The sequence below is a fragment of the Microtus oregoni genome, unplaced genomic scaffold (assembly GCF_018167655.1).
Source record: "Microtus oregoni isolate MIOR12 unplaced genomic scaffold, Mior012 000013F_ref0000133, whole genome shotgun sequence".
Classification (NCBI taxonomy): Eukaryota; Metazoa; Chordata; class Mammalia; order Rodentia; family Cricetidae; genus Microtus; species Microtus oregoni.
This window is the reverse complement of record NW_024543072.1, coordinates 34,611,367-34,637,794: the sequence shown is the minus strand read 5'-3', so window position 1 is coordinate 34,637,794 and position 26,428 is coordinate 34,611,367. Positions and strand designations below refer to the sequence as shown.

General features: G+C 42.6%; 1 protein-coding gene across 1 annotated transcript in view; it reads left to right on the top strand.

Annotated features, from left to right (window-relative positions):
- Positions 1 to 26,428, top strand: part of F5 (coagulation factor V) — a 77,700-nt gene that overhangs the window by 49,953 nt on the left and 1,319 nt on the right. Inside the window, exons 13-24 of the mRNA XM_041663108.1 lie at positions 961 to 3,463; positions 7,762 to 7,936; positions 8,969 to 9,205; positions 10,786 to 10,993; positions 14,254 to 14,433; positions 16,630 to 16,746; positions 17,480 to 17,551; positions 18,539 to 18,642; positions 19,071 to 19,226; positions 21,337 to 21,481; positions 24,280 to 24,431; positions 25,260 to 25,442. Of these exons, the coding sequence (XP_041519042.1) occupies positions 961 to 3,463; positions 7,762 to 7,936; positions 8,969 to 9,205; positions 10,786 to 10,993; positions 14,254 to 14,433; positions 16,630 to 16,746; positions 17,480 to 17,551; positions 18,539 to 18,642; positions 19,071 to 19,226; positions 21,337 to 21,481; positions 24,280 to 24,431; positions 25,260 to 25,442 (4,232 nt within the window). The remainder of the gene's footprint in view (positions 1 to 960; positions 3,464 to 7,761; positions 7,937 to 8,968; positions 9,206 to 10,785; positions 10,994 to 14,253; positions 14,434 to 16,629; positions 16,747 to 17,479; positions 17,552 to 18,538; positions 18,643 to 19,070; positions 19,227 to 21,336; positions 21,482 to 24,279; positions 24,432 to 25,259; positions 25,443 to 26,428) is intronic.

Genomic DNA, 26,428 nt, shown 5'->3' with positions numbered 1-26,428 from the left:
CCACTTCCCCAGAGATGGAATTACAAACTCGGGCTACTAGCCCTGACTTTTTTTTTTTTTTACGTGGATGCTGGGAATCAAACTCAGGTCCTTGTGCTAACTGAACTGTCTCCCAGCCCCACTTTTCAATTTCTTATCAGAGACCACCGCACCTTCAGGTGAGCAACCATTAGATGAGCCCTGGAGGCTGCCTCAGAGACAACATTGTTGTGTAAGACCCAAGTTCAAATCCTGCTCAATGTTTTGCAACTTTAGATGTGTTACTGGCCCTCACTAAGCCTGAAGTCTCCCTCAGAAGAGCTTGAGAGCGCTGTCCAGAGTTGTTTCAGCTCCTAGATGTAAGCTCCTCCAAGTGCCCAGCACTCAACAAGTGGTTGCGTTGGTCCTGTCCCAGGCCATCCTTAGTGTCTCAGTAACTCACTTTCAAAATGACACATACGTTATTTCCTAGAAATACCTAAATACCCTTTCTTTGTGGGAAAACAACCTCACCATCATCTCTCAAATTCCAAGCCTCAGACAAAATGTACAAGTAAGCAGACGGTAATGACTTTTGAGGTCCATTTTATCACTGATTTCCCCTTTTCTTGGTGTATTCTAAAGCAACAATTCTTGAACAATCCAAACTGAAAGTCCCTTTTTCTTCTTAATCTCCATAGACCAATAGTTTAAAGCTAATTTCTGTTAAATACCCTAGCCTAAAAGTACAATAACCCTGTGGATAGATACCAAAGCAATGTCAAGCTACATTTTAAAAAATTCCTAAACACCCTATTCTTGGTTTTTCTCTCTATGTCAATGTAGTTCTGTAACTCACCATTTATAGTCTAGCATGGTCCATAGCTCACACATGGGCCCTATGGTTAAAATTCACTAGAAATTGTTTCCCCCAGCAGATTCTGGTGTTTTTATAACTTTTCCTGAGCTTTCAACCTTCCCTTCTCTGTCTCTCCTATAAAGGAACGTGGATGTTAACTACCATGAATTCCAATCCAAGACACAAAAACCTAAGACTGAGATTTAGGGATGTTAAATGTATCCGGAATGATGATGATGAAGACTCGTATGAGATTTATGAACCTTTTGTACCTACACCTGATTCCACGACAACTCGGAAAATTCATGACTCTTTAGAAAACGAGTTTTCCATTGAGAGTGAAGATGAGGATTACCAGTATCTATTGGCTTCGTCACTAGGAATTAGATCATTCAGAAACTCATCATGGAATCAGGAGGAAGATGAGTTCAATCTTACTGCTCTCGCTCTAGAGAACAGCTCGGAGTCTGTATTTCCCAGCATAGACAAAGTAAATGACTCGAAATCTTCTCCAGGAAACCTTAGTGGGATTGTCAGTAACAACCTCAAAGAATCTCAACAAACCCTTCCTGGCTCAGGAGCCACCATGACTGGTACGCTCCCAGAGGACCTCACTGGCTTGGGTGAGAACTCGGTTCTCAACTCTCCCACAGAACACCATTCCAGCTCGTATTATGAACATGATGTGGAAGATTCACAATCAGACATCACAGTGGTTCACCTACTTCCCCTTGGTGCAAAAGGATCAGGGAGCCAAGGACACGCTAAGCATAACAAAGCCAAGCTAGGAAGAGCCCACCTGATGAAGTATAGGTTCCCCCAGATGAAAGTACCAGCCCAAAAAACTAGGAGGCATTCAAACCCAAAGAATACTAATGCCAGAGTGAGGTCCAGCGAGGAAATTCCTACTGATTTGTTCCTCTTAAAACAAACAAACACATCCAATTTTTTGGATAGGGCATGGTATTTGGCTTCTGAAAAAAGTAGTTATGAAATAATACCAGCAAATGGTGAAGACACGGCTGTTGATAAGCTGCAGAATGGCCCTCAGAATCAGAACATCTCAGGGGCTTGGGACAATAGCACCTCCACTACAAAAACAACAGGAAAGCCACGTGACCTCCCAATGTTTTCTGGAATTAGACGTAAATCTCCACAAGTAAGACAGGAGAAAGGGAACAGAAACTTTAATAACGGACAGTTCATCAAGACACGAAAGAAGAAGAAGGATAAGAAGATGGCAATCCACAGTCTTCTATCTCCAAGAGGCTTTCACCCACTAAGAGGAGATGCCCAAACCACATTTTTAGACCAAAGACTTAATCACTCGCTGTCACCCCACAAGTCTAATGAAACAGCTCTTCCCATAGACCTGAATCAGACCTCCCCTTCGACGAGTGTTGACAGGTCACTTTCTCACCATCATCAGGGCCCCCCACATGGCTCGAGACAGATGAGCTCTGCTTTAGATGTGTATCCGTCATTGCCCCCAGAGGAACAGTCTCCAATATTTCCTACCCAGGATCCTGACCAAACACACTCTACCACAGACCTGAGTCACAGATCCTCTCCTCCAGAGCCCAGCCAGGGGCTTGATTATGACCTAAGCCATGAATCCTACCCTGAAGACATTGGTCAAACATCTTTCTTTCCAGACCAAAGTCAAAAGTCTCTGTCTTCAGAAGATGGCAAAGCAAGTCCCTCCTCAGACCCAAGCCTCTTTACCATCTCTCCAGAATTAGATCAGACAATTATTTCTCCAGACCTAGGCCAGATGACCCTTTCTCCAGATGACAACCAGAAGACCTTCTCCCCAGACCTCGGTCAGGTGCCCCTTTCTCCAGATGACAACCAAAAGACCTTTTCCCCAGACCTGGGTCAGGTGCCCCTTTATCCTGATGACTACCAGATGCCCTCCTCCCCAGACCTGGGCCAGGTGCCCTTTTCTCCAGATGACAACCAGAAAGCCTTCCCCCACGATCTTAGCCTCTTGCCTCTCCCTCCAGAATTTGATGAGCCAGTCCTTTCCCAGGATTTGGACCAGATGCCCCAGTCTTCAGGCCTCAGTCAGATGACCCTCTCCCCAGACCTCAGCCTCTTGACCCTCTCTCCAGATTTTGATGAGATCATCCTATCCCCAGACCTCAGTCAAGTGACCCTCTCTCCAGACCTCATCCAGACAAGCCCCCCTCTTAACCACAGGCACGAAACAGCCTCTGAGGATCCTGGCCGAGCATCCGACCCTTCAGAATCTGGTCAGTTTTTACCTCTTCCAGAACTGAACCAGACTCTTCTCCATCCAGATGTCATTCACACACCATCTCCTTCACCATCGCCCCAACTCAATAACACTTCCAAGTCAACGGAACGGAATCCTCTTGTTGTAGTAGGTCTCAGCAGAGTCGATGGAGATGATGTTGAAATCATGTCAAATGAGGAGCTAGAAAGCATTGATGATGATTATACTGAAGATTATTATGTAAACTATAATGATCCCTACAAAACAGATACCAGGACAGATACCAACTCCTCCAGAAATCCGGATACCATTGCAGCATGGTACCTCCGTGGCCATCGTGGAAACAAGCAATACTATTTTATTGCTGCTGAAGAAATATCCTGGGATTATTCAAAATTTTCTCAAAGGTTTGGCTAGTTTTTTCTCTTCATATTCTCATTTTTCCTACCACTGCCATGAAAATCACCGACAGCAGTTCCTGGGAGGTGATTTTGGACAAACTGTGCTTTCTATTGTCTAAGTGTCCTATGTCAACTGGGCCTGTGATATTTCCTTTGTCATTTCCAATATTAGTGCCCTCTACACTTTAGATGACACTCAGGCAAAGAAGAACCAGTACTGAGGAAGTCTATGGTATGCTGTGGTTAAATCAGTCTCCCCTGCTTTCTCATATCCACTTACCACACATGCTCCTGTCCCCTTTCCTTGTCCTAACACACACCTATCCCTCTGCATAGCTATCTGCTGACCAAAACAGCTCAAGTGAGGTTGGCTTCCAATCCAGACTTTAATGTAGAAATCTCTGTTTGCATCTACTTGTTAACAACAGTTTCTAAGAGATCCACTTACTCTTTTATTTTTAATATTCTTTCCAATTAAGTGTCACTGAGGGATGGAAAGCCACCCTGTTCTGGGATGAAAACAGAAGAAGGGGGCAAGAATCATTAGTCAACCGCAGATTCGTCGGGATAGATCTGGTGACTGTACGCAATAAGCAGCTTGTAGTGGTTAATCAAGGCTGCCACACTCATATCGTAAAGGTGTGATTATAGTACGCGAACACGGTGTGCATTGAGACTGATCCACCTCGGACTGTTCATACAGCGGCTAGCATTTGCTTTAGAATGCTTCTTTAAGATGCTGTCCCCTGTGGTTTCTTACTTAAATGCAGTGCCCATCACTACATGGGAATAAACTAGTTATCTGAATATTTCTAAGATGAGCCTTGGGGAGACAGGGTCTTTACACAGAGTAGAAAGAGTGGAAGCCAGTTCCTCGAAACTCTTGCCTCTCAGGCCTGAAGCTGGCTCTTACAGCTGGCAGAGTTGTCTTGCCTGCTCATGTGTTCCGTGTGTGGCTAGATGGGGCCAGCAGGAAAGAAAGACAGGAGGGAAGGCAGAATAAGTTTCTCCGTTGATGGCTTTGGAGATATTATAGCTATTAGGTGTTTGAAGGATGAGTTTGGGGCTTATTTTCATCGACTTGAGAGAATTGAATCTGTAAGAGAATTTGATGTCTTTTGGCCTCTCGCTTAGTTGGTAAGATCTGTGGGAACTAAAGTGTTGGATTTATATTTTTATTAAGCTTTTTATTTTGAGATGATTGTGGAATCACATACTCTTGTGAGAAATTACACAATATTCCTTATTGGTAGTCTCTTAGAAAAGTATACTATACTACAAAAAAGTGTATGGAGGTTGCTGCTGTCGTGAGAGAGAACATTGCCATCTACACACACACACACACACACACACACAAACACGCGCGCGCGCACCTCATACCACCCATCTACCTCCCTCCCACCGTACTTCACCTTAGCCTTGCGGTCACTAGTCAGATCTCTATATCTGCCATTTTGTCATTTCATAACCACTGTGTCATGCAACATGTGATCTTAGGGGATTGGCTTTTTTTTTTAACCACTAAACAAAATTCTCCAGAGATACATCCTCATTATTAAACAATCTAACCATTCCTTCTATTGCTCTGTAGGATTTCACATGACATTCACAAGTTTTGTTGTTGTTTTGCTGTTGATGCATATTGATGCTGCCAAATATGAGGGGTTTCAATACCTGTGGATGTATCCCAAGCTAATGAACACATGCACCATACACTTATTTTCTGTTAGAGAACTCTTAGAGCTTACTCTCGCCAGTTGTCAAGGCTGTACTACACAATGACTGATTATAGTTGCTATGCTGTATAGTAGGTCTCCTGAAGGTACATTTGCTCTCTGAACGAAATTTTGTATCTTTTAACCAACACCTTCTCAGTCCGCTTCCCTCAAAGTCCCTGGTAACCACTCTGCTTCCGTGAGTTTTTGTCTTTCTGTGCTTGGCTCTTTTCATTTAGTAACATGACAATTTTTTCTTCTTTATAGAGGCTATCTTGTGTTCCTGTGTGTGTGTGTGTGTGTGTGTGTGTGTGTGTGTAATTTTCTTTATTCATTCATTCATTAATAGACTCTTAGGTTGATTATACATTTGGCTGTTATAAATAATCCTGTAATAATGCAGCTGTTTCTTTAATGTACAAATTTCACATTCAATTCTGTGGCCAAAAATGAGATTTCCAGCCAGGCATGGTGAGACATTTTAATCCCTGCACTTGGGAGGCAGAAGCGGGCAGATCTCTGGGAGGTCAAGACCAGCCTGGATTATAATGTAGTAACTGCTAGGCTAGCTAGTGCCACACAGTGAAACCCCATCTCAAAGAAAGGGCAAGAGAGAGAAATGAGACTGCAATGTATGTTGGAACTCTATTGTTGATTTTTTGAGCAACCTCTGTCCAATTTTTAATAATGTGTTATCATTTAGATTTACTTTTTTTTATTTTAAAGGCTTCTTTTTCTCCATGTGCTTGTTAACACTTATCTCCTGTTCCTATAATCACCATTTTAACCGATTAAAAGTGATATCCTTGGAATTTTTATTTTCATTTTTGATCGTTAACAGTAGCATTTTATGTACTTGTTGGGAATTTCTAAGTCTTCTTTTGATAATATATCAAAAATTTAAATATATTATATATAAAAATTTATGTTACCATATTATTTTGTTTACTAATTAATTATTAATAATAATGTATATTGCATTCTTTGCCTACTGTTAATCAATATTTTTGCTAGTAATTTAGTTCCTCATATGTTTAGATATTGATTCCTTATCAGATACATAGGCATGTATCTAATACAATATGTGTTCTCCAATCACATAAGCTGTTTCTTAATTCTCTTGACTGTTTCCTTTGCAACATGTCACTTTAGTCTGATATTGCATGAATGGAATTCCATCTGTCTGTTTGTGTTTTGTTACCTGATTTTGAGAGTCTTATCATGAAAATCTTTGCTCAGACCAGTGTCTAAAAGCTTATAAATAATATGCTTTAGCAAAATCAAAGCCAAGAACAGCTACTCAGGGTAAAAGACATGCATCTATCTGATCCCTTTCATGAGGGTGGCCTTCTAACTCAACTGACCATCATCTGAAAGTCCCAGCTCTGGTACTTACCCATTGAATGATGTTGTCTGTCTTTGGTTTTAAAATATCTGTTATTTTATCATTATATTTGTTTATTAAGTTATGTGCTTGACAAAAACATATTAAGTGCCTACTGTATGCCAAATAACATGCTAAGAATTGGAGAATGCAGCTGGGCAATGGTGGCGCATGCCTTTAATCCCAGCACTTGAGAGGCAGAGGCAGGCAGATCTCTGTGAGTTTGAGGCCAGCCTGGTCTACAAGAGTGAGTTCCAGGTCAGGCTTCAAAACTACAGAAAAACACTGCCTTGAAAAAGAAACAAGAAAGGAAAGGAAGGAAGGAAGGGAAAAACGAAAAGAAAAAACAGAATTAGAGAACATATCATGAGCAGGCTGAGCAGAATACTTGGCCTCATAAGACCTGCTCCTTAGTGGCAGACCGAGATATTAATAGATCTCTCAGGTCTCACATAATTTGTTATACATCCTGTAGAAATACTATAGGACAAGCTGGGCGGTGGTGGCACACGCCTATAATCCCAGCACTCGGGAGGCAGAGACAGGAGGATCTCTGTGAGTTTGAGGTCAGCCTGGTTTACAATAGCTAGTTCCAGAGAAAGCTACAGAGAAACCCTGTCTCAAAAAACAAAAACAAACAAACCAAAAAGAAATACTATAGGACTATTATAGAAATCTACTGTGTAGACTATAATAATACCATACATATATTTATTATACTGATATATTAATATACTAAATAAATAAATGAAATTATACTGGACCTACTCCAAGAGATTTTAGGAAGTATTACCTAAGAAGTTATATTTGAGCTGGAAACTAAAACATAATGTAGTCACCTGTGTTTTCATTTATATATATTCATTAACTTATACATGAAGTGGTTATTAAATATTCTATGCTAGTTACCAAACAGATTATTTCCTAATTCCTTTCAATTGTTTATTTTTATTTTATGTGTAGGTATGAGTGCCTGAATGTATGTATGAACTGTGTTGTGTGCCTGGCATCCTCAAAGGCCAGAATATCCCCTAGAACTGGGGTTACAAGTGGTTGTGAGTTGCCCACAGTGGGTGCTGGGAACCAAACGTAGGTCCTCTGCAAGAGCAACCAGAGCTCCTAACTGCTGAGCCATCTCTCCCAGATTTCCCCAACAGTCCTTAATTTCTTTTTTTTTTTAATGAATGCTATTGCTATCACTTCAGTGAAATGGACAGTGAAGACTCTGATGCTATCCCAAGAGACACCACATACAAGAAAGTTGTTTTCAGAAAATACCTGGACAGTACTTTCACCAGACGTGATCCTCGGGCGGAATATGAGGAGCATCTTGGGATTCTGGGTCCTGTTATCAGAGCTGAAGTGGATGACGTGATCCAAGTAAGCCATCCTCGAGCCCTCTGAGTCTCCAGGGATTCACCACAAGCACCAAAGCTGATTTGTTTCTCAGAACTGACAAATAACTGCCATTCCCCACCCCCAGAGTCTGCTTGACTATTTGGCAATTTTTGAGATTAAAAAAGACCTTAGACGTTTTAACCCTGAAAGTTGTTTAATCTGGAAGAGGCAGCACTGGCATTTCTAGCTGAAGCCAGGCTGTGTTGAGCTAACGTAGAAAATGACTCAGCTGTGTTCCACGGCAGAAGCGGTGACAGCAACCGTAGTAATTTATAAATATATCCCAGCGTTTTCTTAAGAGGCAATATGAGACCAAATGAAAGGAAACTGGAAAATGAAGATGTCTCTCTGCCCTTAAAGAGTAAGCCAGTTTCTTGAGCATTTTACCAGCCTTAGTCATTGATTGCTTTTAAAACCCTGTATCCACTTCCCAGACAACAACTTGCGTTTATAACAGAGTTTATCTCCCCATCCTTCCTAAACTCTCATATATCAAACAAAAACAAAACAGTAACAACAATAAGCAGACAAAACACAAGAAAAACTGCTCCGCATCTATGTCCAGAAACATAACCTTTGACCTGTGAGGGTATCTGCCAATTTGTCAATGACCATTTGTTCCTTTTCAAAAGACACACGGGGGTGGGGAGATGGCTCCATGGGTGAAGAGTAACCACTTAGTCTGTGATCTGCAAGATCCTGGCCTTGAACTCCGACACAACCAAACCAATTAATCAGTCATGAAAGGCAATGAAGTCTGTGTTGGTCGGCTCTCTGTTGCTCTGATAACGGAGGAAACACTTCTTTTAGCCCTTTCATCAATGGTTGCTTGACTCCCCTGCTTTGGGTGTCTTGCATTAAATCAAGTAATATGCAAAAATTCATTTGCAGTTATAAGCGCCCAGTACACTTTAGCTCTGATATCATGACTGCCAGTGACAGCCTTTAGTGCTGACAGTTTTGGTTTGGTATGTTAAGACATTTGTGGGTCACTCTTTCTTCTTCTTCTTCTAGGTTCGCTTTAAAAATTTAGCATCCAGACCATACTCTCTTCATGCCCATGGACTTTTCTATGAAAAGTCCTCTGAGGGAAAGACTTATGAAGATGACTCTCCTGAATGGTTTCAGGAAGACAATGCTGTCCAGCCCAACAGCAGTTATACGTATGTGTGGCATGCCACCGAGCGCTCTGGGCCAGAGAACGCTGGCTCTGCCTGTCGGGCTTGGGCCTACTACTCTGCAGTGAATGTGGTAGGTTTTGAATTCTGATCTCTACCCTCATCATAAAGCCACAGGTTGGTTTTTGGTTTTGTTTTTTTTTTTTTTTTTTTTTTTTTTGCATCTCCTACAGACCGGACCTTTGATCCTGGCACTTGGGAGGGAGCGACAGGCAGATCTCTGTGAGGCCAGCCTGGTCTGAAAAAAAAAAAAAGGCTCCCATGCTTTTCATGGGACATGTGACAGAGTTGCCATTCATGGTGTGGCTGCCATAACTAGAGATACTCCACACAGTTCATTAGATGTGGCACAGAAAAAGTGTTCATTCAATGGACATCCTGGGGATTACATAAGTCTGAGTGTGCTCCCAGAACACCATGCTAGTTTGCAGTTTAAAAGTAGTTTAGTCTTAAGTCAGGGCCTGAGAGATGGAGCTCAGCAGTTAAGAGCACTGCCTGCTTTTCCAAAGGTCCTAGTTCAATTCCCAGCAACCACATGGTTGCTCACAACCATCTGTAATGAGATCTGGTGCCCTCTTGAGGAAGAGACCAGACCTGGTCAATCATTTTCATCAACTTAGGAAATGTTTTCCCTGCTCCACTTAGGCCATGAAGAGATTCAGTTTGTTACTTAATGTGTAGCCTTTGCTAATAAAGAACAATGCGATAAGAAGTCAGTTCTGTTCTAAGTTAAACAAGGACACAGGGAGGAGGCTGTGGTGTTCCTGGAGGAATAATCCAGGCACATTCAGGAAGGTAGGAACAATTAGTTTCTCTGGGCAAACTAGCAACTGTGTCGATCAGGACAAGCTGTGCCCACCTCCTGTCTTCTTGGCTGGCCTTAGGCGCCCAGGAAAGGCAGAAAGAAATTGGCGTCCATTCAGACCCACTGGCCTCTCACTGTCTTCTTTGCCCTTGACATTTAGAGAGAGACCTTTGCACAGTGAGACTCCCAAACACAGATGACTGAGGACTCCGCCCAGGTTCACAGCCAGCAAAACCCAAAGCCCTCTCCAGCCCTCCACCTGGCAAAGGACAGCTTGGCTTCAGATTTGCCCTCAAAGACAGGGCAAATACCTGTCTTTGTTAGACCAAGGTTTCTAGACAGTTTGCTGGGATTCCCTTTGTCCCTGGACAAGTGGTTTAGGGGTTTAGGGGATTGGTTCGGAGTGTATTCAAGGATGGGCTGAACCATTTAGTGAGAACTTGCCTTTGGAAAAATTAGAAAGAGGCTGGAGATGGAAATCAGTTCCGTTCCCAAAACCAAAACAGAGAGTGGTAGAAGGAAGGGGGTGTGGGGAGGTTAGTAGACATGCGTTCAATGAATGTATTTCCACTTGCCGTTGGGATTGTTGTCAGGATTAAATAAGATACTACAGGCAAAGCCCTTAATAAAGCATGGACACTCAATAAATGGTGTTCATTTGGTTGCCGATTCTTAATGTTATTATTCAGATAAAGGATAACAACCCAGACTTATTCATTACTGATCTTCAAGTTTGGAGCCTCTTAGATAAGATTTCTTTCTGTGTAAGAACTGTAATTGTCAGAAGAGAAAATAAGAATATTCCAATGAATGACGAGCGTTTGCACTTTGCTTGTCTTGTCTTCCAGGAGAAAGACATCCACTCGGGTTTGATTGGCCCCCTTCTGATCTGCCGGAAAGGAACACTTCACAAGGAGAGCAATCTGCCTATGGACAGGAGGGAATTTGTCTTGCTCTTCATGGCCTTTGATGAAAAGAAGAGTTGGTACTATGAAAAGTCCAAAAGGTCATGGAGAACCGATTCTCCAGAAGTGAAAAATTCCCACAAGTTTTACGGTATTTTTCCTCAGACTTTGATCTGTTCTGATTAAACCTCACAAGGTCACAATGATTCCTGCCTTTAGGTCTTCACAAGATTAGACCTTAGGTGTTCTTGAGGAGCCAGCAGCATCATGAAGTCTGGCTCTTCAGCATCCTAGAGAGAGGATCTGGCCCATAGGAAACCCTGCTAAAGAGCACAGAGGGACTGCAGGACAGCATACACTGGCTGCTGCCAGACAACATAAAACTAACCAACAAGAAAATGGGCACTGTCCTCCAGATGGCAACATACAAAGGCATGGGCACGGTATCACTCTACTCTGTAAGATACTAATGACCCTGTTTCTTGCAGTCTAAAACAATTAGACTAAGAAACGGTCATCCCTGTGTCTCTTCCGAAATCAGAGTGGCTATAGCAGCTCCATCTCTTGGCCTCTGCAGGCAGCATCTATACCAGGTGGCATGAGAATTTAAGGAACTAGGAAGCTAAGCATCCAGGCAACAGGATACAGGCAAGACAGCCTGCCCTTAGGAGATGATACAGGGGAAAGTGTCTCTGTTCAGAAGTCCCTTGAGGAACGTGGCCTGTAAAATGGCAAATTAATTAAAAAACAGGCTTAGAAAAAGGCAGGATAAAGAGTTTAGTGCCCAGCCAAAACAACAACAGTTAGAAATCAGAAGAAAATAAAGACTCATGAGTGGTAAGACAGTTCAGAAAGTAAGAGGGCTTGCTTCCAAACCCAAGGGCCATCTCCCAAACCTGCATGGTGGAAGGAAAGAAGAGATTCCCACAAGGTGTCCTCTGACTTCTGCATTAATACCATAGGTGTGTGTGTGTGTGTGTGTGTGTGTGTATGCACGTGCACATGTGTATGTGTGTGCACACCCGAGCACATGTGCACACACATACACATGTGACACACAAGGTGAAAATAAATTTAAAAATAAATGAGAGACACCTCAGGCCTGTTTTGGAAATGAAGTTTGAAAATGAAGGCCATTGTTCTGAAGTTTCTGATTAGTGAGAACCTGTGCTTTTGGCAACGAGTCTGTCAGAATACTGAAGGAGGAGAAAGGTGCACAGGCCTGAAATCACAGCACTGAAGGCTGGGGTAGGAGGGCTGAACTACGCACTGAGACCTTGTCTGAAAGAATAAATAGCAAATAAATGAACAATGTACTTCAAGATGTTTTTATAGCATGCTATTAGATGGCACCTCTAGCCAGCCACCCAGGCTCGGTAGATTTATTTTTCCTCTATCGCTGATGTGCTCAAGGCACACTTCTTATATACATGGCCTTACTTCTAGACTTTCAATAATGTCACCTGTAAATACTTTGAGACACAAGTAGGAAAACAATGATTTACATTTGTTCTCAAAGCCCACCAACTAGTAGTAGAATCTGCTTTTTATAAAAACCTTTAAAGATTTTTTAAAATTCAAATATAAAAACTTCTGTTAGAGTACAGCTGATTCAGACAGCTGTTGGACAGATTGCAAACAGAGATTCCTTCTTCCCCTCCCTTCCCTCTCTTCCCCTTTCCTCTCCTCCCTTCCCTCTCTTCCCCTTTCCTCTCCTCCCTTCCCTCTCTTCCCCTTTTCTCTCCTCCCTTCCCTCTCTTCCCCTTTTCTCTCCTCCCTTCCCTCTCTTCCCCTTTCCTCTCCTCCCTTCCCTCTCTTCCCCTTTCCTCCTCTCCCCCTCCCTTCCCTTTCTTTTCCTCCCCTCCCCCTCCTTTCCCTCTCCTCCCCTCCCCTTCCCTGCCCTCCCCTGCTCTGTCCTTCTCTTCCCTTCCCTTCCTTTCCCTTCCGTTCCCTCTTCCATCTCTAGGCCTTTCAGCCCTGAAGTTGGCTTGAATAAGCAGGAAGTATCCCCTTTAGGAACCCCCTCAGCCTAATAAGACCCCACAGGCTGAAGAATAAGATGGGCTGTCTCTTGATTATGCCCTTTGCTTGAGGAGCATCCTCCAGAAAATGCTTTCTGGTTTCCCCCCAAAGCCAGCTATGTTTATTATAGCTTCAGTCCTAAACACATTCCTAATTCTTGGACATTTAGTGATCCCAATGTGTAGTATTTATCGGGGTATGTGACAAGCAGACCTCTGGAGTCCTCTAGGCTCTAGCTCAGTGCCTGGCTTTGGTAGCACATGCTCAGAATACAAATGAAATAGTGAATGAATGAACAAGTCCTCTTATCCATCCTCATCTACCGAACGTTCATTGAGCATCTCTGTTGAAAGTCCTCTCTCCCATATCCTAGTGCAGCCCCTGAACGATGCTGACGTAGTGACCACTCCCACTGCCCTTCACTCTTATGACATGAAATTCTTGAACAGAAACTGAAGCACGGGGGTAAGAGCTGATGCTCAAGTATGTAGGCAGGCATTCCTGTGCTCAAAATGATTCGACAAGTGCCAGAATAATTGCAACCCCTCCCCCTCCAAAAGTTTCTTTGGTTGGTTTCTGAAATCCTACAGCAATCCCTTGAAGTCTCCTTACCCCGCTTCTGTTCCAGTTCAGTGTTTGATAGCACCAAACTTTATCATTAATTTGTGTGTGTGTGTGTGTGTGTGCATGTGTGCGTGTGTATGTGCGTTATGTTTTTAAGGTGGTTAAGGTTATTAGGAGCTTTAAACACAGACACATACAGACACACACACACAGTGGTATGGTATTGTGCCCAAGGATAAGACAACAAGACCTGAGTTCAGGATCACCTTGAGCTAAAGAGAGAGAGTTCCAGGCTGGCCTGGGGTATATACCAAGACCTCACCTAAAACAAAAAATCCACCGATTTCACTAAAGGGAAGGTAGATACAGTGTGGCGATCTTAGACTCACACCTGAGAGGTGAGCTGAGGAGCCACACCTAGGAAAGATGGCACACTGCTACTGTTCACTTACTCTCACCCTAGGGGCTACCATTATCTGCCCCCTTTCATCTTTCTGCACCCAGGGGACATTTATACAATCAACGTGAAAGGCAAATGGGCAAAGCCTTAAGCAGGAGAGGGACAAAATCTGGGGGAGAAAGAGAAAAACCATTCCAAAATAGAGCCAACCCACACTTCTGCAGATGTTTGTGAAGTAGCCTAAAAATTCAGAAGTCCTCATTCAGCCTCGCATTGGTTCTATGATCCCGCCAAGGGCCCTTTCTACACCTGGGTAGGCCTAGGAATGCCCAGTAATGAGGAAGAAGGGTGGGGAGTGGGTGGCTTACCCGACTCCTCCTTGTGCATACAAGTTTTTGATTGATTACAGCTCTCTTTCCTTTCAGCCATTAATGGGATGATCTACAATCTGCCTGGCCTGATAATGTACGAGCAAGAGTGGGTGAGGCTCCACCTGCTGAACATGGGCGACTCCCAAGACATTCACGTGGTTCACTTTCATGGCCAGACCCTGCTGGATAATAGCACCAAACAGCACCAGTTAGGGGTCTGGCCCCTTCTACCTGGTAAAGATCTGGGCGATGGGAGAGGTCTCTGCTAAGAAACAGCAGGACAGGGCACCTGTAACTTCCTGTCTTTGTCTCCTTGTACGTCTACTGTTTAAGGGAAAAGTCTGCTCCAGATGCCAAGGCAAAGCTTTGTCTCTATGCTGTATACATCCAGCACAAATAGAGCTTGTTAGACTAGAAAAGGCAGAACCATCAGAAGCAGGGCATTGCAGGTTAGACAAGGAGAGGACAGAGCCATCAGAAGCAGGAAACAGCAGGCTATACCAGAGGACTGAACCATCAGATGCGGGGAGCTGCAGGTTAGACCAGGAGAGCACACCTGTGGACATCTGGATCTCCTGAGCTGTGTGTAGGCACCACATAAGACAGATTTGTGACCTTCGGGTCGTCACAGAGTTTCTCACGTCAATTTCTCCTGGACATCTGTGTTTCATGAGAATCAGATCTCAGTACATGACAAATAAGCCACCAAGGCACAAAGAAGAACCTGTTGCTGTTGGGAGGTTGATTAGGAACTCAAACTGTGCTCTTCGGGGGCTTTGAACTCCACTTCTGAAACCTTCAGCCTAACCTTTCTGAGTAAGCGATTCTGGGAATTGTAATCTTGAACAGATTCATGACTCTGGAGAACAAGATCCTTTGCATGATTGTAAAAGCTAACAGAGGCATTTGGAGTTGTTCATGTGAAAACACGATGATTAACGTAGATCTGTACAAACGGGAACCATCAGGGAAGATTTTTGCTGTGTCTCTGAGTTCTTTGAAGAGAAATCTGTTAGTGGGCGGGGTTATGAGGGCGAGATGCCACTGAAGAACCCAGGACTCAGGTTAAGATGCTCACGAACTGAGATTTTCACTCTCAGAGACTTTGGAAAGGTATAGACCATGGGGGAGAAGACCCGGGATTCTGGATCTCTTCCAAGCAGCTACTCTCCCCATACACACTGTCTGAAGAACTAACGAAAGGCAATCCCTTCACAGGGGTCGGGTGTGAATGCCATTGTGTGAATTAGTCTCATATACAGACAAGGAAGTCCAGACAGGTCTATTTTACTAAACAGAGGGAGAAATGTCTTCTGGTTTGGTTCTGAATGCCACTCCCTAAGAGTTAAAAAAAAAAAAAAAAAAAAAAAAAGCTCCTTTGCTCCTTTGTTTAACTTCAGAGACAGGATGGACCAGACCAAATTCACCCCATCTTTTCACCAAGTGTCAGCAAGCGAGTTCATTGCATAAACATGCAGCGTGGCCTGAGAAGTGAAGGTTGAGCATCCCACATGCATTTTCAAACCAAAATAACAGATGTCAGAAGGAACATGAGAGATGTGATTCACCGAGTTTGAGACGAATAACCATTAGCTGCTAATTTTTACTCACAATCTGGGACGTGGTCATAAATTGTAGTAAATAAAACTCAAATATAGGATCAAGTGGAAGAGAGTGGACATTATGTGTCAGTACAAAATAACATAAGTTTTAGGCTTTCTTTCCAATTTACTGAAACAATTTTTGTGCATTTTTATTTATGTATGTACACTTTCAAGAGAATTTGAAAGCGTAAGGAAAGGATATTTTTATTCCTTTCATATTGAAAAGGAAAACACATTCTATAGCTATAATGCCGAGTGATAAGTCATTCAAGGTCACTTTGAAACTTGAAACTGTGTATTCAAATTGTGTATGGGTCAGTTCCTAACAGTGAGTTTAGATGACTGAAAACTTTTTAAGGAGGGCTGGCAGGGTTTTTATGTCTGGGTGATTTATTTTTGGTAATTTCTCTTGTGTTGTTTATCTGCTTGATGGTTTGTTTGCTTGAAATAGTCTCAGGTATCCCCATGCAGCGACAGATGGCCTTGAACTCCTGATTCCCCTGCCTTCTCCTACTGAGCCCTTTGGGTAGAGGCATGCACTGGGGTACCCAGTTTACAGGGTTCTTGGTCAAGTTCAGAGCTTTGAGAATTCTAGGCAAGCATGTTTTCCTGACTGAGTAGCTCCTCTACCCTTAGTTTTGGTCATTTGTGGATGCTGGTGTCGTAGCTTTCACGGAATTAATTTTTATCTAGCCTCAAGAGAGAAGAATCACTTTTAAATTCTCCCCTGCAGCTTCTTGTGACTTAAGATTCTTAGAGCGCTCCACCACAATATTAATCTGATAATCACTAAGCTTATAATTTTCTCTTTCACTCCCTATTTTAGGTTCATTTAAAACTCTTGAAATGAAGGCCTCAAAGCCTGGCTGGTGGCTGCTGGACACAGAGATTGGAGAGAACCAGATAGCAGGCATGCAAACACCCTTTCTCATCATAGACAAAGGTATCGCCCATGTGATATTTGCTGATGAGGAGGTGCCAAATAATAGAATGCTTCCAATGTCCAGTTATCTGATTCTTGCAAATATCTGATTCTCATCATTCTGCTGTGACAAAGATGAAACAGCCTTTTTTCCCTGGCCATTAAAAACATAACAATTTATCTATAAAACCCTAACAAACGGGTCAAGTATTTCATGACTGGGGAAACAATAGAAAGCTTACTTCCTCAGAAATTTTGACCCATGGGAAAATATATGTAAGAAAATCTTTAAGCTCCTAGAGTAGAGCCGAAAGAGAAACCAGGATTCTGCAGGAACTCGTAGATTATCTATCCATTTGGTATCAAGTCTTGTCAATCACCTGTTGACGACCAAGCACTGCGTTCTCATCCAGGTACCCGCTAGCTGGTAGTTCCTTCCTTGTAACCCCCAGGCCAAGAGCGCCCTGCAGTCTTAGGAATAATAGCGCTTAATGTCAAGACTTTGTTTTAAAAATTGAGCCAGACAGAAGTCAGCTTAAAAATATTTTTAAGACTCCAGTTAATTTCTCATGTGGTATTGACTATTTTAATAAACACTAAAGTCTTGCTGAGTGCTTATCACTTTCTAATCAGGCATATTAATGTCATTATCGTGAAAGATAAGTGCAAACAATCTCTAGCCATGGAGGTTTTACTTATTATATATATTTTTTTCTAAAAAAATTATTGATTTTTGTGTTTTTTTTTTTCACAGAGTGTAAGATGCCAATGGGACTGAGCACGGGTGTCATATCTGATTCACAGATCAAGGCCTCAGGACATCTGAGTAAGTAGCAACATCGTAACCTGTGACTGGGGATGCCTACACTGTGCAGAATCCAGCTCATGAAGCCAGGCATGACAACCTGACCATGAGCCAGTTCCTCTCTCTGGGTTTGTGTCTGCCACAGCTTTGATGAAACAGCTCCATCTGTAGCTCTCCTCTGGTAGAGAAAGAAATATAGCAGGAGCTAAAATCATATTCATACACCCAGCATGTCTATTCCCCAAAGGGTCTTCTCTAGGAAATACCAAGAACCCAGCATTGTTAAGCAACCCACAGCTCTGCAGGGATTTGGCAGGAAGTAAATAGCTTAGTCTTAGGACATTGTGATCATTTCCCAAACTCCATTTATCTTGCCTAGATTGGCCCTCACACATAAGCTCCAGCCAGATTCACTGGGTTTTATTGTTCAAGAAAGACAGTTCCAATACTTAAGCTAGCCATTCATCCAGTCAAGAAATGTTATGAACAAAACGTCTCTTAGATTTATTCATTCTGCCTCGAATCCCTTTCTGAGATCTAGAGGCCACAATGAAGAACATCATGAGATCCCACGGATTCCTCCCAAATCTTCTTGTTCAGTAGGTATATTCAGCAGTAGCCATATCAACATGGCTGAGAAAACACAAACATGACCTATGCACAAGGAAGGGTGGCTGACGCCTTTGAGCTGACTAAACATGGCCGAAAGCCAAGGTTTCATCACTCAGGACTGGCTAGGCAGCCTATGCCCATGCCACCTGCCTGGTCTCCTACCTACAGCACAGATCCTCCGAGGATCTGCTTCTCTGCTGGACCAAACTTACTTGAGAAACTGGTCATTTTCTATTAAAAAAAAAAAAAAAGGAACAACACTTCAAGCTAGACATGGTAGTACCTGGCTGAGGCAGGAAGACTGTGAGCTTGAGTCTAGCCTAGGCTATATAACAAGACCTTCCCTCAAAAAACAAATAAATTCACAATTCCTTTTCCTTCTGTTTATGAATTTAGGTTATTGGGAGCCCAAACTAGCACGATTGAACAATGGTGGTTCATATAATGCTTGGAGTTTAGAGAAATCTGCTTTAGACTTTGCCTTTAAGTCTTGGATCCAGGTATGGCTTACTAACCTGATGGTATTGACCGCTATTGAGACAAAAATGGCAGCAAGTCAGTAGGTTCTTACAGTGGCGCTAAAGGAAAAAGCAGTAAGGGGTGGCAGGTACTGTTCTCAGCTCTTCACTTCCTCCTATCAGCTTGGGGAGGTGGGTCTACTGATTTTCAGCCTAAGAAAGAAAAACTCAGACGAAGGTGACAACCACTTTCCCAAAGTAAAGCTCTCCCAGCCAGCGCCTCGGCTGACACTCAAGTCCAGGTGTGCTTTGCTCGACTGTGGGCCGTACCCTGGCCTCACCATTTTACTGAGCTCACTAAGACCTTGGGCATTGTCCAATGCTAAAGAAAGCTGATGACAGCATGAGCTATGGCGAGCTGTGACTCACTAACGAGGATGTTGCTGTTTACCGACTTGTCTGTACTGCAGGTGGACATGCAGAAGGAAGTTGTAGTCACAGGGGTACAAACCCAGGGTGCGAAACACTACCTAAAGTCTTGCTTTATCACTGAATTCCACGTGGCATACAGCTCCGACCAAACCAACTGGCAGATCTTCAGAGGGAACAGCACAAAGAACATCATGGTTTGTGCTCATGTTTTCTGGCTAAATCTTAAGACTCACTCTGGGGCTTCTGTAGCAGTGTCCTTTACCAGTACATCAGGACGATTGAAATGTGAATGGTTTTCTAAGGGTCCTAGGAAGTAAAAAACGCCAATATAAGCCTGTATATTACAAATTAAAAGGACACAAGGAGCTACTAAAACTTCAAACCTCCCAAGACTTGAGAGGAAAAACTCATTTAAGCAAACACCCTACAAACTAGATTATCAGGTGGCAGGAACAGTGTCTACCACTGAGCAACACAGAGCCTATCTAGAAACTGCCCTCCAAGAGTTCTGATTTCACGGTCGTATTTTACTTTGTTCCTTATCTAACATGCCTTAATTTACAGTGAGCATAATTACCCAGAGATGCTCTGAAGCCGCGTGATTCTCAAGCTGCTCTTGGGGACATGCCTGAGGATCAGTGTCCTCCTGTCTGGTCCTCCATGAGCCGAGCCAAGATTCCTAGATCAGCCCCTTGTCCCGAGCCTCCTCCGCAGACAAAAATATCCAAATGTAGAGAGCCTGTCGGCTGTCATTAGACCAACCACTTTTAATCTGTTTCTGTTGGTATTTTATATAAACCATTAACCATAGGCTACTTTTCCTTTGCTGTCTCAGCTATTTCTAATAGGGACACATTTATAAAGCAGTTTAGATTAAGATCACTAAAAATCTTCAATTATGATGCTAAAAAAATCAGTAGTGGGAGAGAAAACACAGACAGCAGTTGACCATCATACCTTAAGGATATTCAGGCCCGTATTTATGAGGCACTTTGGTGTGCAGTTTGATTGTTTTCTGCTGTTTCTAACTTTAATACAGCAGTGGGTGACTTGTGAAATAAATCAAAGAGTATTCCCTTCAGTGCTTGGGATGAGATTTCTAAAATCGTTGCTAATTCCTTCATTTGGCAGACATCACCCACAAACCCACCTGGACCTGAAAATTCCTCTGTGGGAAATGTAAAATTTTTAAATTCAATTTCTTTCTTTAGTCATTTGAAGGCTATTTGAGCTGTCTATTTTATAGGGTAAGTTGTGATTCTTTCTAAGGCTCTTAAAACATGAACTGGCCCCTTTCCTCTGCATTGTGGGTCACATGTGTAGAATCTGTAGTACCAGTTGTCCCCAGATGTCCTCCCAACATCTGTAGGGACTGTAGCGATATGGCCTACTTCATCTCTGACATCAAAATTTCTCTCTTCTTTTACTTTGGGGTCAGCCCTGTTGAGGTTCTGTCAATTTGTTTTTAATCTTCTCCAAGCACCAGTTCCTTTATCAATTTCCTTCTATTGTTTGTGTTCAATCTTGCTGATGCCTACTCTTGCCTTGTTTTTGCTGGGCATTTTCTGGTGCTTCTCTGTCAGAGACAGGGAGGTGGGGCATAGACTGGTGACTTCCAGGTAGGGGTCAGAGTCCAAGTTCTCACTGGGCGCCTTAGGAGTCATTATTTCTCTTGACTGCTAGGTAGGTGAAGAGTTCCACACTGGCTTCTCTTGACACTGCTGAGGGCGCCCTACTAGGATTTGCAGAGACGGCATGCTGGGCTCCTACTTTGCCCTTCTCTAATACCCTACGATGCTTCTAGTACCTCTTCAGTCCCAGAAATCTAGAAGTCTAACCCTTCAGTCCAGCTGCTACTCCTATGCTTGGGTTAAGTCTGGGTTTGTTTGTTTTCCTGTGGTAGCTGGCTGGTACTCAATTGCTATCTAGTGAGACTGTTGCCGTCTTCATCTCTGAGAAGCCCGGGACGTGTGACGGAAACAGAAAGCCTGGGCCCCAGGACCGTGCTATTCCTTATATCCCCGAGAGGCTTAGCTGGTCTGTTCTGCTTCTTCATACCAGCTTCTCATCTTCTTTTGCTTCTTTTAGGCGTAGTCCAGGGTTTCTGGCTCTACACAGCAGAGGGAATAGGAGAAAGTGCATCGGCACCAGCTTCCTCGAAGTAGAAATATCCACAATCAGTTTTTCAAACCCAATTGAATTGATTCAGTTCCCATGAAAGAATCTTACAAAACTTGTTAGATGAATTTGTTAAAAAGACAATGTCTTAGGAATTGTTATTAATGTTTTCCTCTTTTCCTCTAGGATTTTGCTGGCAACTCAGATGCCTCTACAATAAAAGAGAATCGGTTTGACCCACCTATCGTGGCTAGATACATTAGGATACATCCAACAAAGTCCTATAATAGACCCACCCTTCGGTTAGAGCTACAAGGCTGTGAGCTGAATGGTAAGGGACAAGAAGCACGACCTCCTCATGGCCACCCCAAAACTCAAGATTTGAGCAGTGTGGGAGACTAGAATTCTTAGATACTCCTCAACCACTCAGGCTCCAGATTTTTATTTATTTATTTATTTATTTGCAAAACATCAGTTCCAAATAGGGATATTCTCAGTACTATCTAAACAGAGACTGAGTCTGGTTCCGGTAGTCAGGAGGTAGGCAGCACCTCACTAGATGATGTCTAGATGATATGAGCATCACCATGGCCCCACCATGGCATCATCAATGGTCTAGGTTGGGACTGTCACCATCAGCCCATTTTCAGTGAGAGCCTCTTGACTGAAGGAGCCATGACTCTGGCATATTTTGGGGGTTCAGTGAGTGTTCTTTAATCTGACCCTGGTTTCCTATTTCTGAAACCACGAGTGTGTTCTGTAATCTGTTTTGGACCCGGTATAAGTCCTCAAGTCTTTTCAAGCCTCTATTTTTTTCAGGGAATGAAATTTGGATTAGGATGTAACAAAATCTGGGTCATAAGAAACAGTCATAATAAAGGTCTACTGACTGTTCTCTGATTTTGAAGCAAGGTCTTCCAGTATTTTTAACTTTCAGGCACATACAGAAAATACTATCATCGTCCAGGCATTCTGAGTTAAAAGAAATTGGCCCAAGGCTTGGCTGACCCAGGCCTCAGCTGACTGCTAAAAAATTGAGTGTCATGCTCTTGTTAACTACATGATCTTCCCCTGACTCATCATTAAGAAAGTACCTGAATTTTGGAACCAGTTTCTTTCCAAAGTAGATAATGCTGACCTTGACATTTGTGAGAGATATGGATGTGGACAATTGCCAGTACCTAATTACTAGTAGTGTATAAAACTGCCCACACAAAATGCAAATTTTGTGTAGGCAGGATTACTCCATGAAACAGTTCTACAAGTCATGGGAGTTTTGTTTCCATAATTATGGTGTGAATGGTAGCTTTGCTCAGTCATGTACTCTCGCTAACCTAGAATGTGAAGTTCTGTTCTATTAATTTATATTCATTTTTGCTGGGCAGTGGTGGCACACGCCTTTAATCCAATGTGGGAGGCAGAGGCAGGTGAGTCTCTGTGAGTTTGAGGCCAGCCTGCTCTACAAAAGCTAGTTCCAGGATAGGCTCCAAAGCTACAGAGAAACCCTGTCTTGAAAAACTAAAAAAAAAAAAAATCATTTTCTATATAATAAGCATTGCTTTTTTTCTCCATTTTTTTGGAACTTACATAGTGGGCTCTACATATGTAGATGGAAGTTTCTGTCCCATCTGGTCCCATAGCTGTTCAGCCCCAAAGAAACACACAGAGGCTTGTATTAATTATAAACTGTTTGGCCTATTGCTCAGGCTTATTACTAACTAGCTCTTACAACTTAAATTAACCCATAATTCTTTTCTATGCTTAACCACATGGTTTGGTACCTTTTCTCAGTGAGACATTCTCATCTTGCTTCCTCTGCATCTGGATTGTGACTGTGTCTCCGCCTTTCCTCTTCCCAGAATACTCCTAGTCTGATCGCCCGACCTATACTTCCTGCCTGGCTACTGCCAGTCAACATTTTATTAAACCAATATGAATGACAAATCTTTACAATGGACAAGAACATTACCACACAGCACACAGGTTCCTCTTAGGATTTTTTTTCCCACATATGAAAAGCAAGCTATAGCTTCAAAATAAAAGTCTGTATCTTTCAAATAAAAAACAAAGTAGCACTAAGAAAATATTTAGCTAGCCTTATTCACTAGCTAGTTTCCTAAATCAATAGGTCAGTTCTGCTGCCTAGAATGCTCAAATTATACCTTGGCAAAATTCTAAAGAGTATATGTGTTCAAAATTTTGAAAAGGAAAACACAAACAGTGACTCCCAAAGCTTCACTACATCTTCTCATCAGCTTCTGTTAAAAAAAACTGTGTGTGTGTGTGTGTGTGTGTGTGTGTGTGTACAGCTATGCCTCACTCAACTGTAGAAATCAGTTCTTTGAAATGCATTTTAGGTTATTTTGCTTACCATGCAAACACCATAAATTGTGTTTACACAAACCTAGACAGCACAGTACAGTCACTCAGTATGGTCTCTTGACACAATCAGGAAACATAGTGAATGAGCATAGCATGGCGCTGCTTCACAATAAGCTACTTTATTTAAGTAGAAAGAGTGCATTCAAAAATAATGATTAGAAAGTAAAATAAATACACAAAGCTGTTACATTGTAGTCTACTATGGAATATTATGAATTCTACATAATTCTATGCACTGCATATAAATCTACTTAGGGCACCATCACAAACACAGAGGTTATACATTACTATGACAGCTAGGATGTTACAAGGCATCAGCTTCACATTATTTGTGTGGTCTGCTATTAACTGAAATGTCATTATTATGGGACACATAAATTTTTCAGAACTACCATCTACCTCAAAGACTGACAGCTTCATGTCTGTCTGAGGAAGGGAGTACCCATACTCAGGATATAGTGTTTGATGATAACTGGCATTAAATTCAGTTTCCTGTTCTTTTGACTGTCTTGTGTTGGGCAAGCTGCTATGTCTTGCTGTCCTCTATACTCTTCTGTCAAATGGGTGTGAGTACGAGCGTTGAATAGTATATTTATAGTGGTACTTGCACTTGAATTGAACAATTGTTCTTTGTTTTGATTGTTTTGCTGTGTCCCTGGGAGTGGTGTTTCTTGCCTCCTCTGTTGCAAATGCAATGCAGGGACTATTAGTGCTGTGTAATTAATCACATTACTTTCCACTTGGCAGGATGTTCCACACCACTGGGCCTGGAAGATGGAAGGATAGAAAACAAGCAAATCACTGCATCCTCATTTAAAAAGTCCTGGTGGGGAGACTACTGGGAGCCCTCCCGTGCCCGCCTGAATGCCCAGGGCCGTGTGAATGCCTGGCAAGCCAAGGTGACAACAACCATACAAATGGTGTTCTCTTGCCTTCCAGAAACAAACAATGGCCCCTACCACAGGGGACATAGTTGGGGGGAGGTGCGTGACTGGGGAGCAGGAGTGTTAGATTCTGAAGTCCCCGATCTGAGAGGCTAGGATGACTTGTAAAATCCACAGTCGCAGCTCTAGCCATGGCTCAGAAGAAGTCACACATCTTCACTGTGGTTCTTGGTCGAGCTGGGATTTAAAACGGGAAGGAACAGCAGTGTGCAAAGAGATAGTAAATAATTTAAGTTCGCAGATAATTTGGGAATGTACTCTTTTCATTTCAAGTAAAATTCTTGTATGTATTTATCCAGCAGCTACTTGTCAAACACTGTGTACCTTGTCTTGTTATAAACACCAGGGGTAAAAGACTAACTAAGCTCTCACACTAGAACAGCAAGGGACATAAAAAAGAAAAAGCAATGATTATTGTAGATGATATGCAATACGTCAGTAGAAATTAAATTTTTTAGATTAGTGTACAAAGGAATAGGTTTTATTGTGACAATGTCATACATATGTTTGACATTGAACATACTTTGTTCTTAATCAGTTCCCTTTAATATTGCCATCCTTTTATGTATAGTCTATTCCTCTCTCTTTAGTCCCTGTCCCCCATCATGATCCACAGCAATAAACAAGAAATCACAGTGAAGTTCTCTCAAAGACAGTGGCTCCTAAGGGAGCAAATGGAAAAGCCCCGTGTGTCTCTAAACATCCTGATCGTAACAAACAGACAGGCTCTAACAGCATACTCATTCCAGGGTTTTGTTTTTGTTTTTTAAATCATTTTCATAGGCAAATAACAACAAGCAGTGGCTGCAGATCGATCTGCTCAAGATCAAGAAGATAACTGCCATTGTAACGCAGGGCTGTAAGTCTCTGTCCTCTGAGATGTACGTGAAGAGCTACAGCATCCAGTACAGTGACCAGGGCATGGAATGGAAGCCTTACAGGCAGAAATCCTCCATGGTGGACAAGGTACGGGTGCCATCTGGCAAAGCAAAAGCTGCTGGAGAACCGTCTCCTGATGAGACAAACAAGGGCTTCTTGATTTGACAATGCTGGTTATGTACCGCTCCCCCAGTCTTCTCAACCCCCGTTCTCCAGGTGGCTGGTCTTAGCAGAGGGACCATTTCCATCACTTTTCTGACTTCGCCACCTGTGAACTAAAATGGGGAGGACAAAATGCCAGGGGTGCAGTGTGGCTTTTGTTCTCTCTGACTGAGAAAGACAATGAACCTATCCAGAAAACCTTTGCAATAATAATAATAAAACACAGTTGCTGCAGTTAGAGTTGCTGCTTGTAGCGAATCAGATGCCCAGGACTGCAAGCCTCTGTATGTCACATTGCTACTGAACAGAAAACATTTGGGAAAACCACTCTTCAGGTGAAACTAACTGCTCTATTACATTCCTAAGTCCCTCTACCTTCTACCAGGTGGTTTAATGATGCTGTCCGAAGTAAAGCCAAGGAAGTCTGCCTAGTGTTCCAGGAATGGAAACTGGGCTAAAACTAGTAGGAAAAGCAACCCAGGGAGGTTTAATTTGATTTAATTCTAATTAAATGCTTAGCACTGAATAAATTGCTGCCCCTTTCTTATTTGTAAACCCCCGGCAGTGTGTGTTATCTTGTTACAGCAGGCTGCCCTCACATCAGGGTAAACCCCGCTACCTTAAAGAAATAATGACTTCTCACTGCTGCTGTGTGGGTAAATCTCAGGGAACTTCCTGAGGGGGAGAACAGAAACAAACATAAACACTCGAGGAGGAGGAAAAGCACACACCAAAAAAGAGAAATGAAAATAAAAACCTCAGGGTCACATTTATTTTAAATGTCAGTGACAACAAGTTATTCATTGGCATCCACTACACAACCCTGACGAGGCACTCGCCGTGTGCTTACACACATTTTCAAATGTGTGCAACTTGTATGATGCAAACTTGATTGTTCTCGCCCTGATGAT